The 15,896-nt window shown below is 44.3% G+C and overlaps 1 protein-coding gene across 1 annotated transcript; it reads right to left on the reverse strand.

Moving 5' to 3' along the window:
- Positions 1 to 275: 275 nt before the first annotated feature.
- Positions 276 to 13,308, reverse strand: LOC141738223 (mycocerosic acid synthase-like). Its single transcript, XM_074573419.1, has 6 exons — positions 13,245 to 13,308; positions 10,901 to 11,054; positions 9,083 to 9,243; positions 6,411 to 6,614; positions 6,126 to 6,307; positions 276 to 5,834 (listed from the first exon to the last, which is right to left on the reverse strand). Exons 1-6 carry the CDS (start codon positions 13,303 to 13,305, stop codon positions 276 to 278), a joined length of 6,321 nt encoding a protein of 2,106 aa, XP_074429520.1. The 5' UTR covers positions 13,306 to 13,308.
- Between the last annotated feature and the right edge of the window lie 2,588 nt (positions 13,309 to 15,896).

Below are 15,896 nucleotides of genomic sequence, written 5' to 3' on the forward strand. Positions count from 1 at the left end.
GGAAATTGTATATGTATCAACCTACCTATTTCCAGTTTAAAAAAATTAAAAATGAAGGTAAAAGTATTGAAAGTAACAACTCAAACAATTGACTGAAATTAATACAGCTAGTGCAATGGCAGAAGAACCTGGTGTGAGTTTTTCTGGGTCGATGCAGAAGAGTACATTCAGCATCACCAGATCTTCTACCCTGTCTGCAACGACATATTCTGAGATACTCCAAAGGGCCCCTCCAGGTAGCTGCCAAGTTACACAGTTCCTGAATGAGAAGACTCCTATAGCCAGCTCCCATTTTCGGCACTGTCATCCGCAGCCTTTTTTTTCTCCGCTTTGCCAGTTGCGTTGCTTGTTTCTTCTAAAACTACTACTAAATTTGAGAGAGTTGTGTGAGGATCGAGCAGTTTCAGAAGAGGTATGTCCACCTTTCTCTCTTGAAAGACACGGTTCTGAATTGTCATAGCTAACATAGAGTCCATGCCCAACGATGAAAGTGGTGTATTCATGGTCAGTTCATCTGGGCTCAACCTGGTGAGGTCACTCACCAGTAAGGTGATATAGTCTTCAGATTTGATCAAGGCAGTATCCTGGACTTGAGTTTCCTCAGGGGTTTCAAGCTGGTTCCTGAATTCTTCTGATATAAGTGACATGAAGCGACTTTTGAGTGAAAGAATGCGAGAAAAAACATGATGCGATAAAGCTTGAAAGTTTAACTTGACGACAGCTTGCTGCGGGTTATTCAGAAGTAAGCTCTTCCTGAGATACTCATGAATTTCATGCACTTGCAGAATGTCTATGCCCTTGGACTCCAGAATGTTCTGAATATGGGTTTGATTGAGCAGTATGCCAAGGTTCAAAGCACCCCAGTTAATGGATTGGCCTGAAAGCCCACAGTTCCTCCTGTAGAGGCAGAAGACATCCAAGAAAGAGTTTGCAGCCGCGTAGTTTGCCTGGGTGGAATTTCCCAGAAAGGAAGTTACAGAGGAATAGCACACAAAGTAGTCAAGCTCCTGGCCTCTGGTAGCCCAGTGAAGATTTAGGGTCCCTGCTACTTTTGGGCTCAGCACTTTCTGAAAGTCAGCCAAGGTCAGAGCTTCAACATGGCCATCATGTAAAACAACAGCACTTTGAAATACTCCTTTGATTGGACTCCTTGCAAAGATGTTTGCAATGGACTGGAAAGCTTTCTCAACATCACTGGTCGAAGTAACATCACACTGCACAAACGATACTTTGCTCCCTTTATACTGCTGCTGCAAAGCCTTCATCTCTTCTTGCTTCTCATTGCTTGGAGTTTTCCTGGAGAGTATTGCAATACACCCTCCTCCATTCTCGGCTATGAATTTCACCGTTTCAAAGCCAAGTCCAGTGAGCCCTCCGACTACCACGTAAACAGCATTCTGCTTAAACAACTTCTTCTGGGATTCATACAACGGTATATCTGAAAGCATGGTGTTGTCCTTCTGCCTTCTCAGTACAGCAAGTGGGACAGGTTTGCAGGTAAAATAAGACGTCACAGAGTTTATCCTTTCCAAGTTCTCAGTCTGCTGAAAAACAGAACCTGATAGATGTCTAAAGCGTTTCATATCCATGGAATTGATCCACGCATGCACAGTCTTCTGCAATTCCTTTAGAGATGCTTTCTGGAAAATGCTGGCAAGTGTAAGGATATGGAAGCTGACATTTTCATGATCAATTCCACTGTCATTCTGGACACAGTCAGACTGTCGATTGCCACACACTATCACCACATCTTTAAGAAAGTACATGTGGGACAGATCCTCCTGAGACAGTCTGTTTACTGGAGGAAGAACAACAAGGGCATTGCATAAGTTTACGTACTGAAACATATCAGGAGTGGGCCTTGCAAGTACTGCTCTCCAACCCATCTCTTCTGCTGCCACTGAAAGAACATGGCACAAAACCGATGATGGCTCTGTAGAAATAATACCCAGTGTTCTGCCTTTTTTCCCCTTGGGTAACCTCTGACTGAAGATTTCCCATGCAAGGATAAAGTATGACATACAGGGGACGTTCTGAAAGCGTGGGAATTTCTTTACATTGAAACAAACTGTTCCTGGAATCCGAACTCTGGATGACGCAGCAGCTGGATAACATGAAACCACGTGATCTCCCACTTTAAGTTTCTTCACATCATTGCCTGTTGCTGTTACTGTGCCACTGAAATCAAGAGCCAGAAGTCTGTGTTTGCCTACTGCTTGTGAATTCCAATACAGTGTATTACCAAAGTTACGACTAGAAACACTAATGGGAAAATAATCTTCTGAGTGGAGACATATTTTATCCACTTGAATTTCAACGCTCTGTTTCTCAAGCTGAGGAGCGGTGCTGGGGGATAATTCAGCAGACAAGTCTTTTGCTGTGTACGGATCAGAAGTGTACAAAGTGAATGTTTCTGACTTCTGGAGAGATCTTACACGCTGGCCGTAATCTGCATCTACAAAAGGTGTGCGTCTGATTTCAGCCACAAAAGTTCTTCCCTGGCTGATGCGAACTTCTGGATAGTCCCTACTTTTGTATTTGACAAGAACATCTGCTAGCACTGAGATGTCCAGGGAACTGGAAGAGCTGAGGTCAATCATCTGAAACGTGATTTCTGGAACTTCAGTGACACAAGTTCTGGTCATGCCATGCAACGCAAACCCACAGTTAACATGGTCCACATCTCTCTCTGTTGTTCTGTAGGTGATAACTCTGACTGAACAGCGGGACATTTTCTCTCTTAATGCCACAATAACTTGGCGATAGGCTTCACAACATTTTGCCAACTGGTCTACTGCTTTGCTTGGGAAGTCTTCATTTAACTTTTGAATTCCCCACAGGAAGAGAATGTCATCATAATCCTCAACATCTGCTCTCATTTTATTCTGTGTATGGCCTTCCGAGAGGGCTTCCCAGTCTTCATACATAACATATCTTGAATCAGGATGCAAGTATTTTTTGAGCTGCTCAGCTATCCCAAATTTGTCAGCAAACACTAGGACCCTGGGCATAGCCCCCAGATATCCAATCGTCTGTGAAAGAGAGACTTCTTTCCACTTGTTTTCAAACATGAACTCGTTGTCTCTGGAAGATGCTTGCTTCATGAAAGTGATGGCAACGCGCTTGAGTTCAGCCAAAACAGAGCCATGTTTGTCCATAAAGCACCCACAGACCTCTAGGCAGTTCCCAATGGATTTGCTTGTTCTCATATATATCATCATTTCTTCCTCCAGTGGTCGGAGCACCACCAGGCTGCCTATCCCTGATGGAAAGCCTACTCTGGACTGGACCGTCCTTGAGGTCATGATAGCAGTCATCTGCAGAAAACAGTCGAGCAGCACTGGATGGATGCAGTAGTTGTGCATCTCTCTGACAGTCTCCTTGTTCACCTTTATGTTTGTTATACCTTCCTTTAGTTCCTGGCAATAATGCACGTCACTGAGCTGCCTGAACATGGAACCATACTGAAAGCCAATCTCAGACAGTGCTTCATAAACCTCCTCTCTGCTAACCACTGACCTGCATCTTTGATAGATGTCTTGGACGCAGATGGTGCTTTCTTCCACCACAGCTTCAGGCCCCTTTACAACATGGCCCGTAGCATAAACTGCGTTGGAGGAAGAGACTATCTCAAAGGCTGTCACTGCTTTTTGTGGACTCAGCTTGATATTCAAGACTTGCGAACTCTGTGTGAGAACACACGGCGCAGAAAAACTGATGCTCATCTGGCAAGTACTCAGAGGCATTCGAGGTCTTGAGCTGTTCATCACAGAGGCCAGACCAAGCTCCACATAAAAAGCACCAGGGACTAAAGCCACACCATTGTTCTTGTGCTCATATAAGTACGATGTCGTCTCCTGAGACAGCAGGCAGCCAAACTCCGTGTTGTCACTGTTTATGCCATAAATCAAAGGATGACTGGAGCTGACACTTCTTTGATTTGCTCGTTGATGGATATCCAGATAGGCCATGAGTTTTTTGCGATCAAATTGATACCGCGGAATGGCCACTGGAGCGCTTTGATACCCATTATAAAAGTGCTGCCAGTTGGGATTATATCCCAGTTCAAACAGATTTCCTACCAGGGTGAAGAGTGTCTGATACTCTGCATCAGTTTGCAAAGAAGAGAACACCTTTGTGCTCTTTCCTAGAGTTTCCTTTATGCTTCGCTGCAATGCTCGGTGAGGACTTATTTCCACAAACACCACGTTTTCCCTGTCTCTAGCTGCAGTTTTGATGGCTTGAGTGAAAGCAACAGGCTCACGAGTATGCCGGGCCCAGAATTTGCCCTGAGCAAAGTCATTTTCAGAAGCAGCCACCCCAGTCAGCGTTGAGATCACTTCAATTTCCCCCTTTTGTTTTTCTAAAGTTTTTATGTTCTCTTCCAACTCCCCAAGTATCATATCCATGCTGGGGCTGTGGTACGCAGCTGGGACATTTAAAACGTGAAGAAAGATGTTTCTCTGGCTGAAAGCTTGAGCTAGATCTCTCTGCACAGCATCCACAGAGTCTGAATGCCCAGACAAGGTGCAGGAAACTGGGCTGTTGAAAGCTGCAATGCACACCTTTCCTGAGTAGCCATGCAGACATTCAGCAATCTCTTGAACAGGGATGTTTCCAACCACCAACATTCTGCCACTGGCAGTCTTTGCCTGCAGCCGGCTCCGGTGATAAATCACTTTGACTGCATCTGCCAGGGAAAGGTACCCAGCAAAATGCGCAGCAGCAACTTCCCCTACCGAGTGGCCAACAGCAGTGACTGGTTTAATGCCCCAGTATTTCAGAAGGGAAGCTAAGGCAACCTGCAGGGTAAAAAGCAAGGGCTGGGAAAGCTCTGGATCCAACAAATCCTTTGCGCTATGGCCTCTTCCTGGCAGGAGGCTGATGGGAGCATGTTTCTGAAAAAGTGCTTCTATTTCCTCACACTTATCTCTGAACACTGGCTCTGAGCTCAGCAGTACCTCGCTGAACTCCTTCAGCGTTACGCCGTTGCCACAGAACACAAACACCAGCTGTGGTTCCACCTTTGACACGGCAAGTTCAGTGCTCGCTGCCGATGTAACTTCTTGCTGCAAGTGTTGGAGAGAATTTGTGACAAACGCTTTTCGGTACCTATAGTTGGCATGGCTTCTTCTGCAGGCAGACGTGTAGGCCAGACCTGGGAGAGTTACAGAGTTTCTTGTGCGCAGCTGGTCAGCTGTATCGGCCATTGTCATCTGAAGGGACTTACTTGATGCTGCTGACAGCAGAACTAATTCAAGGGGCCTCTTAAAGGCGGGAAGAGGCTCTAGCTGCTTAATCTGCCTGACTACCACATGAGCATTGGTTCCTCCAAATCCAAAGCAGTTGATGCCAGCTACTCTTCCATGCTCAGGGGATTCTTCCCAGGGCTCTACAGCTGTGGGAATTGCAAGGTTCAATTTCTCTGTATCGATGCTGCTCATCTCCTTTGAGTAATGCAAGGAGGGAACAATCTTCCCATGATGCATCATCAGAAGCACTTTGATTAACCCTGCTGCTCCAGCAGCTGATTCAGTGTGGCCAATATTTCCTTTCACGGAACCCATTTTCAGAATGGAAACTTGTGAAGACCTGTTTTTACAAATGACACTACCCAGGCTTTCAGCTTCAACAGGATCTCCAGCGGCAGTTCCTGTACCGTGTGCTTCAACGTACTGCACAACTGAGGGATCAACATGAGTTCCATAAATGCTGCGCAGTAACTTCTCTTGCTCTATTTGAGACGGTCTTGTGATTGGAGTCATGGACCTACCGTTCTGATTTACTGCACTGATGTTTATAACACCCCAGATTTTGCTGTAATCTTCTTTTGCCTGTGTCATAAAAAGGTAAAATTATCTTTAATAATCCCATGCTTTCCCTGTATAGGACAAACCAAAACATAACAACAAAACAACGAACAGACAGAGTATAATACTGACTTTTAAATGTGTGATCCCTTCCCCACGGTAGGGGAAGTGCATAAATGCTTAATGCTCAGTAAGTGCTTCATTAATCCTAAACTTGAATTGGAAAATCTTTTCTGGAGTAATTATGAGAATTGGAGGTATGAAATTCAGGTAAGGAACCAGTCCTACTTTAGGCTGCTTCACAAGCAACCTTACCTTTTTCAGTGGTTTGAGGAAAACAACACCACAGCCTTCTCCCCTTCCATAGCCATCTGCCTTTTTGGAGAAGGGTTTGCTTATTCCCTCGGGAGAGATCATTTTTGCTTTACTGAGAGACACAAAGGTGCGGGGATCTATTATGCAGTTCACTCCACCGCAGATTGCTGCCTCACAGTCTCCTGGAGTAAAATGGAAAGACGCTCATGTTGAGATGTCCAAGATGATGCACAGAAACAGTAGCAAGTCTAATTTCATTGTCCAGCTTCTCTTCCGTCCCATTACCTGATTTAATTGCTTGCAAGGCGTAGTGTAGAGCAAAAAGAAAAGATGAACATGCAGTGTCAATCGTCAGTGATGGTCCAGTCAGATTAAAAGTGAATGAGACCCTGTTAGCAGCAATGCTCATTGCTGCTCCAGTACCATCATAATGATTTATTTCACTCGCTGCTCTGCTTGTTACAATTTCATAGTCTTGATTCATAAGACCTGCAAAAATATTAAATATGTGTCACGTTAAGCCAAGCAAACAAAAGGGATGTACAGCTTTAAACCTGACAGCATGTTTTGGGTTTCTGTTTTAATAGTAAACTACATGAAGTCAGTGCTCCTGTGGTGAAACTTTGTTTCAACGCAAGTCCAAGGCAAAACTCCCAGCAATTCCTCTGGACCCAACTTACACAAACGTATCTAACACTGGACATTTCTACCTGCACAGTAAATGACGGGCGTTTCCTGATTGCTTAACTCATTGTATGATGCAGCTAAGCTCTGTGTAGCCTCCTCAGACCCCTGTTTCTCAGTTTGAGAGTGGTTGGGTTTGTTTCACTATGGGAATAGATATTAAGAAGTTACAATGAGGATAGGTGGGATATAAATGTACAGGACATTAGCTTCAATTCTTCGCATGTTCCAAGTTAAAGGTCACAGCATAAGCTACATCCAGTGCTTTTTATTTATCTTTGGTCTGCTCACTGTGATACAGTAAGTAAGACAGAAATAGAAAAGAACAGGGCCTGTGAGAGGACTTGTGTCCTCTTTCTGGGAGCATACGTGCTCGAAATAAAGTGGATCCCCAAGTCCACAGGCACGTGTGGAAAATGCAGAAAAGTCAGCGAGCAAGGAATAGTCACCTCTGTGAAAGAAGAGCGTGTCTCAGACTAAAAGATGATCTAAACAGTTTGCCCCTATAGTTTCATCAGCCTAACCATCCCTGAAAATTCCTCTTAAAAGGGACACAGGTTACATCAGCAAAAATGTGCTGTTATTCTAGCTCCTTGATAGAATCAATGGAATGGAATGGAATAGAATAGAGCAGAGCAGAATAGTTCAGTTGGAAGGGGCCTACAGTGATTCTCTAGTCCACTGCATGACGAATTCAGGGCTCACCAAAAGTTAAAGCCTGTTATTAAGGGCATTTTCCAAATGCCTCTTACACACTGACAGGCTTGGGGCATGAACCACCCCTCAAGGGAGCCTCTTCCAGTGTTTGATCACTCTCTCTGTAAATAAATTCTTCCTAACGCCAAGTCTGAACCTCCTCTGGCACAGCTTTGAACCATTCCCATACACCTTGTCACAGGATACCAGGGAGAAGAGCTCAGCACCTCCCTCTCCACCTCCCTTCCTCAGGAAGCCATAGGGAGCAGAGCTCGCCCCTCACTCTCCTGTTCTCCAAACTGGACAGACCCAGAGTCCTTAGCTGCTCCTCATAGGACATGCCTTCCAGCCCTTTCACCAGCTTTGTTGCCCTCCTCTGGACATCTCCTTTTTAAATTGTGAGGGCCAAAACTGCACAGAATACTCAAGGTGAGGCTGCACCAATGCTAAATACAGCAGGAGAATCACCCCTTTGACCTCTATTTAATGCACCAGATCCCTTTCTGCAGGGCTGCTCTCCAGCCACTCCTCTCCCCGTTTAGACTTGTGTCCACTGTTACTTCATCCCGGATGCAGAATCCAGCATTTGTTCTTGTCAAATTTCATGCCACTGAGGACTGCACAATGCTCCAATCTATCTAGATCCCTCTCGGCCTCGTGTCCCTTGAGAGGGTCAACAGCACCTCCCAATTTAGTATCATCAGCAAACTTACTAATGGTGCATTCAACTCCTGCATCCAGGTCCTTGATAAAAATGTTCAACAGAACTGGCCCTAGAAATGCACCCTGATGAACACTGCTGGTGACCGGTCACCAGCCAGATGTAGCCCTGTTCTCTTCAACCCTTTGAGCCCTGCTGTTCAGCTACTTCCTCACCCAGTGCAGCCTGGACCTGGTCGTCTCACAGTTGGACTTGTCCAGAAGGATGCTGTGAGGGACAAGATCAAAAACCTTACTAAAATTCAGAAAAACTACATCCACTGCCTTCTCTTCCCCCACTAGGTGGGTGGCCTGATTGTAGAAGGATATCAGATTAAACAGAACTTTCCGGTTGGGAACCCATGGTGACTGTTCCTGATGATTGCATTGTCCTTTAAATGTCTTTCAACAGCACCCAGTATAATCTTCTCCATAACTCTTCCACGTACTGAGGTAAGCAGTTGGACAAGTGCACCTTGGTAGCATACTAATAACTACGGGAGGATTTCTGCTGGTTTAAAAGGATATTAATCCCTACAACACCTTAACAAATGCTATACTGGGAAACGGTATAGTGGAAAAAAGTGTAGGTTTGTCTTGAGAGTATCGTTCCTGGGAAGGGTTGGGTAGCCCCTTTAACTATTTCCTGATTTAGCTTCAGTGCCTGAAGACACTAAGAGGAGCACCTAAAGAGATACGTGAATTATATCGTGAACTTCTAGAGTAGCCTGGTAATCCTTACCAAAAATAACCAGTAGCGTCACAGCACAGTAGCCTTAGACCTCCAGTGCTAGATGTGCATGTAAAGTTTATGAAGGAGTGCTCCAGTTTTCGTGAGGTTCAAACATACTTTCTTCACCATGAAACGTTCATCTTACCAATAAAAACACCTGTTTTGGTGCCACTGATAGCTTCTATGGGGACTCCTGCATCCTCCAGGGCTTTGTATGTGCATTCTATCAATAACTTCTGCTGCGGATCCATGCGTTCAGCTTCCATATTATTAATCCCAAACAGGTGGTTGTCAAACGAATTAAATCTAAAATACACAGACCAGAAAATGGTACAATACATATACAATACCAGAAGACTCAAAGTACACATTTTTTGCAATTTCATGAAAAGCAAAGCAGTAACTGCTGGTTAGGCCACGGTTCCCATTTATGAAATTCAGAAGAAAATGTTTATAGGCCAAGGATGTTTGATGTCCCACCACAAAATATGTGTTTTTATCAACGATTCTGCATTCCAGAGTTATGAGCCCCCCTCCTAGAAATTTTTATTCACTTGGTTATCCCACTAGTACCAACAGGACTCCTCGGATTATGAAAATTTGCAGAATGAGACTCCCTCTGCTGTAATGTGGTTTTAGCCAACAAGTTTTAAACACATATTGTCTTCTAAATTATTTAGGGCAATATAGACCAATGCTTTACAATTTAAAACCAATAAGTAGAGGATCAGCTCAAATGTTTCCAAGAGATACCCCAACTTCTCCAATAATAAATTCAAAATATCTTATGTGTGTATGTGTGTGCTTATCTTTAAAAAAAACCTTGAAAGTAGGCCCATGCTTACAAACAACCAATCCCAGGGTTAATCTTGTATCCCAAGATCAGATTTGTATTGGCCTTCTATCCTGTCTTGATTTCAGTGGAGAATTCAATATCTAACATGGGAGTAATCACTGAAGTAATTCTGGGTCCTACGATTCAAACCTTCTAAGCATTATTCTCCAGAGCCAGTAAGATTGCTTCTGCACATGTGAACCTCTCGTTTGAGTAAAGGTCTACAGCCTGAGGATTTAAGGTGAATGTGGATTTAAAATAAAAGACACTTATGCTGATCTTACTGTAATTTGCTGTTCTTTGCACTAGTCATAGCCCCTGTAGAGCTGTACCCCTATCTCTGAGATAATTTGACATGAGACATGAGGACACAAGTGAAGGAATGCATACTGTAGTTTGCTCCTCCACACTTTCTCTTTACACTAGTATCTTTACCTGATACTTGTACACACATAATCCCTCAGTGTTATGGAGGAGTGACTCAGAATAAAGAAAAAGTTGGGTTTTTTCAGACATGACAGTGTGAGCCCAGAGCAAAGCAAGATTATTATGACATTATGAATAATTCAGTTTTACAAGCAAGCATAACACTCAAATTAAGCACAAGATCCCCTTCTTGACTATCTAGCAAAACCAGACTTCCTTACTTTGTCTCTGAATTGTCATGCCCGCATACTCTTGACACCTTCCTCCATAGTCCATAGTACTACAGACAGTATGAATTGTTTGGCAGGCTGGAGCCCACCTCAGATCCAGTATACTCCCCCTCAGGCATAATGCATGTGTACGTCTGTATACCCAAAATGCAAATGCCCCCATCACATGGCAGGTGACATCTCAACATATGGTGGGTACATACATACACGTTCAATGATGTAATCAAAGGTCATATGTGTTCCCAGCCAGGTACATATGTGCTTAACATGGCCTGCACCTTAATTTGCTCATCGGTGTCACACACCAGGAATCCCTGCAGTTTGACAACTGCATGTTCATCATGTGAGATAAAGAAAGCTGGTTCCTAGGTCCCATTTATAAGCTCTCCTTGTGCCTTGCACCCTCTGAAAGGCTGGACATGTTAATCTAAGTACAAAAAAAATCAGGGGCACTGCATAGTAGCAGACTCACTCATCGAGAAGAGCAGCTCGCGTTGTACATATTTTTCCTGGCTTGTTATCATCCGGATCGTACCAGTCTTTGACATTGAATCTCTCAGGGGGGATTTCTACTGTGCAGTTTTTGCCTTCCTCCAGGACTTTCCAGAAATTGTCAACTCCATCACCTGTTGTACAGAAGGTTTTAAAGTAGATTAAATTAGGTGCTCCCCCTCCCCATGCAGACCCAGAAATGCACGCTCACTTACAAGGAACTCCCACAAATAAATCTAGGTTGCTCCAGTAGAATCACCAGAGAAAGAAACGATCATTCTTTGGTGAGAGGAAAATGGAAAGGCAAGACGGATCCCTTCACTCTTGCCTAAAAGCAGAGGAACCGCACAAAATCCTTTACTTTCTGCTGTCCTCATTTCCCTACCATGTCACTGCCTCTACTATATACATGCAGCGTGTCCTTAATGACCACACAAGTACGATGAGGTCTTTCTGTATCTGTACAGCACCGCTCCTCAGGCAGCTCCATTGGCAGCAAGAGATCATCTCTGGACATTAGCTCTTTGAAGACAGACTGAGCCTACAAATACTGGGAAAATGCCAGAGGCATTATCCTTTGTCCCTAATGCTAGAAGGGCGCCTAAATCAAACATAAAAGTATGTGTATATTCAACACTGACAGCATCAAACACCTTGCTACTGGATTGTCAGGGACCCTGTCCTCACTGGTTTTGATCCAGAGCTTCAGCTCCAGGCACTGAGGATAAGTCTGGGCCACCTTCTTAGCCCTGAAACCAACAAACATGGCATCCACACAGTGGCCCACATTTCTCCTTCTCCCAGCTTTCACTTCACCCAAGATATGTACTGGCTGCACCCCCACTCACTCTGCAAACAGACCCTTGCTAACCTGTGCCATGCCCCAGCACTGACCAGGAGAGCTCTAACCGACACAGGGCTGGGGACCCTGCTAGCAGACAGCAACAGTGACCACAGGAGAGCATTCCCACCTAATCCCCCCCATGGTGAGTCCATCATCACAGACACAGCCTCAGACACCAGCCACACACGGGGTACTTCATCAGCTCCCATCACTCAACGGTTCTTTTGAGGCAAGGCCAGAAACGCAGTTCTGAGCACGCACAGTGCAGCATGAGACACGTGTTCGCTTACTGCATGGCGAGGTAATTAAGCACAACATTTCTGAAGAGAGTCCCTTTACTGGCATGTCTGGACCAACAGATGGCTTGCACCAAATTGCTATTTAATGCTCGGGCAAGAGACTGCTGCTGCGTATTTACTAGCACTTTACCAGATTCAGAACCATTCATGTTTGCCCACAGTTAGCTATGGGCCACATAGTTATCACTGTGCCACATGGATACATTAGGTATACACCTATTGAGTCTTGTACAAAATGAAGCCAGAAACTGAAACGTGGTGAGGGCGAGAAAGAAAACAGAAAAAGGGAGAGACTAGCGTGGTCACCTTTAGGGCTGAATGCCGACTTGCAAGAACAGAACCGTATTCCACTGCCTGGATCATTTCTAGATTTTTAAAATCTGCCTCTATCTAGTGTAAAGAACATGGAGAGCTTGACAGCAGCAGCCAGAACCTAGAGATCTCTCACAGCGATCTGAACATCTCCACCCATCTAATTTCAGTCAACCATCTAAACTCAGAATATAAAGTCAGCTGTCACTGTCATAAGGCCCGATTGTCACTACGATCGTAAATATGAGACTACTGTAATACAGGCTGCTGTCTTTTACTATGGTAGGCAACACTAGTTCTTTACTGAAGCTTCCCATCTCGTACAAGAGGCAGTACTTAGGTTTGTATTTGTAAGAGGCAGAATTGGACTAGAGACAGAGCTGTATTTATCCAGCTCTGCTCTCTTCTGGCACCTTTCAAAGTGAGCACTGTAATAAAGGAGGAAGCTTTCTTTTAGTAAGACCCAACCTATTTATACTACAGGCAGAGGTGGTGATATTGGCAGGCCCTCGATCTGTCCTGTCCCTGTGGATGCGCAGTCCTGCAACAACACACAGCCATCCAGCCAGCGCGCGTGCAGACAGCTCAAACCATCCCATGCCCACCCAGTTCATGTGTATGAGTTTCGCGTGCGCAGCTCAGTGCCCTGCCCGCAGGCAGCACTGCAGGTCTCTCTGTCGGCAGACAGATTTGAACCAATTAGTTTCCACCACAGCGTGACCTTTTAAAAAGACCCTACAAGTAGCAAAGCAATGAATTCTACAAAAGTGAGCGCGGAACATGTTGTTTTCCTCCATTTCAACATTAATAAATGACTGTGCTTTTCAATGTTCACTCGGCAGCCTGCTTTGCTTTTACCCAAAACTTACCTCCAGGAAAGTTGCATCCTATTCCCACAATAGCAATTTCATCCGCAGTCTCGATCTCCATCTCCTGGGCTGTACAATACAGGTATAAGTGTCAGCCAGCTCAAACCATTATGCACTTAGCATTAAATAAATATTAGGTTAAAAGGTGAACTTCCCACAGGCGCACATACTTGCTAAAAACTTGATTAATCTTGAATGATCTGCTTTTGGTTGTGATGAGAAATGACATTCTTCACAGGTGACCAGAGCTGCAGGGTATTTTTCTTGTCGTCTCTACTTTTAGAGGAAAATCTCTGACTATTCCCCAGGCTCCCTCATTCCCAGACACTGCCTTTTTTTTCTGTTAACCTCTGCTACTCCTGCCACCAGCTGATCTGCTCTCGAGCCTCTCCCTAGATCAGTGCTGCTTCGCTTCTCACGTAGAGAAGTGAATTGTGCATTGACCAAGGCACGCTTTCAGCCCTATCTTCTCTATCCATAAAGCAGATCTGCCAAACAGACTCTGCAAATTACCTCTTAAAATCAGACCGTGTAAACAGGCAACAGACAATCAAGTAGCTGAAGGAACAAAAGATGCGTCTTCCACACGCTGGAAAAGTGCCTGGAAAGCAAAACCTTATTCAGAGCTCTGCTTTGCTGGATCCCAAGGCTGCTTAGCTTTTCTCTAAATCAGCTCCATCTATAGTCACAGATTAACCCTCACAAACCATGCTCAAAGCCACCAAAAGCTGCAAGATCTCTGTCTTCCTGACAGTGCGCAGTCTCCAGGGAGCCCCACTACAGCCATACGAATAACTGGCCATTCACCTCATTTGCAGCTTCGCAGGGAAAGCTTTTTGTTGAAGCAACTCCAAATAAAACATGATGTTTTTCAACAAGTTAGATGTCAAAGAAAAAAAATTGTTTGAGATGAAATTAAATACCTCAGTATAAAATTTAAAGCTGGGGTTTTTTTTCCTTAATTCTGGGAAGGGAACTTGTGAGATAAAAATCAGTTCAATTCAATTAATTAGAACTCACTAGGATGCCCACCTCGGAACACATCAGTCCTCTTGGACTTGCTTCAGCCCACAAAGAGGAGAAGATTCATGTTGAAAGGCATTTTGGGGGATTCTTGGCACTGGTGACAGATTCTCGCCTCAGTGATACCACACTAGGTCCCAAAAAGCCCATCTCAGTTATTGACTCATGGCAGTTAAGCAGAGATGAGGCTGTTTTGCAGCCCCACACATCATTCATAGTTGGCATTTCTTGGAGGTTTGCTTTGAAATATGAAATTAAAAACAACTGCTCAGAGTCACACTTTGAAAAATTTACTTCCTGGTTCCGGAGAAAGTTAACAGGCCATCTAGCAAAAATAAGGAGACCAGAATCTGGCTTTCTAGGAGTAAAGTCTATTTCACCAATAAAACAAATTCTAAAATGCTATGAAAATAGTTTTCTTTTAGTTCTTTCAAAATTGTCTACGATTTCTATGTTTTCTTCTATTTCATATTTCATTGCTAACCTAATATTGCAAAGCCCAACATAGATACTCTTATCACAAAGGTACTTTAAAGCATTGTTAGCACTTAAATAGCATATAAGAGAAAAATAAGGCCCTTGCAATTATAACATAATATAAATCTTTGGCACCTATAGAGTTATCAGGTGAGCTATGTAACTCTTACCTTGTATCATCCCAGTAGGGTGTACTAATAGGCTGAGTCTTTGGAAGTCATTTATATAGGGTTCTGTGAGGTTTCTTATTCAAATACGCATGCTAGAATGTGGTGAAAACGTTAACGCCTTTCAAAGGGAAAAAAGGCAATGAGTCATGCGATTAGTCAGTGGCCCCGACTAAAGTTCAAAACTGCTTCCCTGAAGTAGTAAATTCTTGACGAAATCAGGTTTTATACCAGGCCAAGAGTAAAATCCCCGTCTTATCTAACTTCTTACAGTTAGCAAAACAATAAATTGGAGATATCATAGAATCATTTAGGTTGGAAAAGTTTTTTAAGGTCATCAAGTCCAACCACAAACCCAGCAATGCCAAGCCCACCACTAAACTATGTCCCTCAGCACCACATCTACTCATCTTAAATATGTCCAGGAATGGCAACTCAACCACTTCCTTGGGCAGCCTGTCCCAGTGCTTGACAACCCTTTCAGTGAAGAAATTTTTCCTCATATGCAATCTAAACCTCCCCTGCCACAACTTGAGGCTGTTTCCTCTGCTCATAGAAACATAGAATCATATTGCTTGTTACCTGGGAGAAGAGACCAACCCCACCTCGCTACACCCTCCTTTCAGGTAGTTGTAGAGAGCAATAAGGGCTGCCCTCAGCCTCCTTTTCTCCAGGCTAAACAACCCCAGTTCCCCCAGCTGCTCCTTATAAGACTTGTGCTCTAGACAATTCACCAGCTTTGTTGACCTTCTCTAGACACGCTCCAGCACCTCATTGTCTTTCTTGTAGTGAGGGGCCCAAAACTGGACACATTATTCGAGGTGCAGCCTCACCAGCACCGAGTGTGAGGGGACGATCACTTCCCTAGTCCTGCTGGCCACACTATTCCTGATACAAGCCAGGAGCTGTTGGTTTTCTTGGCCAGCTAGGCACACTGCTGGGTCATATTCAGCCAGCTGTTGACCAGTACCCTTAGCTCCTTTTC

This window comes from Larus michahellis, chromosome 2 (genome assembly GCF_964199755.1).
Source record: "Larus michahellis chromosome 2, bLarMic1.1, whole genome shotgun sequence".
NCBI lineage: Eukaryota > Metazoa > Chordata > Aves > Charadriiformes > Laridae > Larus > Larus michahellis.

Coding starts and splice junctions, on each gene's coding strand:
- LOC141738223 (XM_074573419.1), bottom strand. CDS start 13,305: ATGGAGATCGAGACTGCGGATGAAATTGCTATTGTGGGAATAGGATGC. Junction 11,055..13,244: donor AGGATGCAACTTTCCTGGAG/GTAAGTTTTGGG, acceptor TCTGTACAACAG/GTGATGGAGTTGACAATTTC. Junction 6,615..9,082: donor CAAAACAGGTGTTTTTATTG/GTAAGATGAACG, acceptor ATATTTTTGCAG/GTCTTATGAATCAAGACTAT.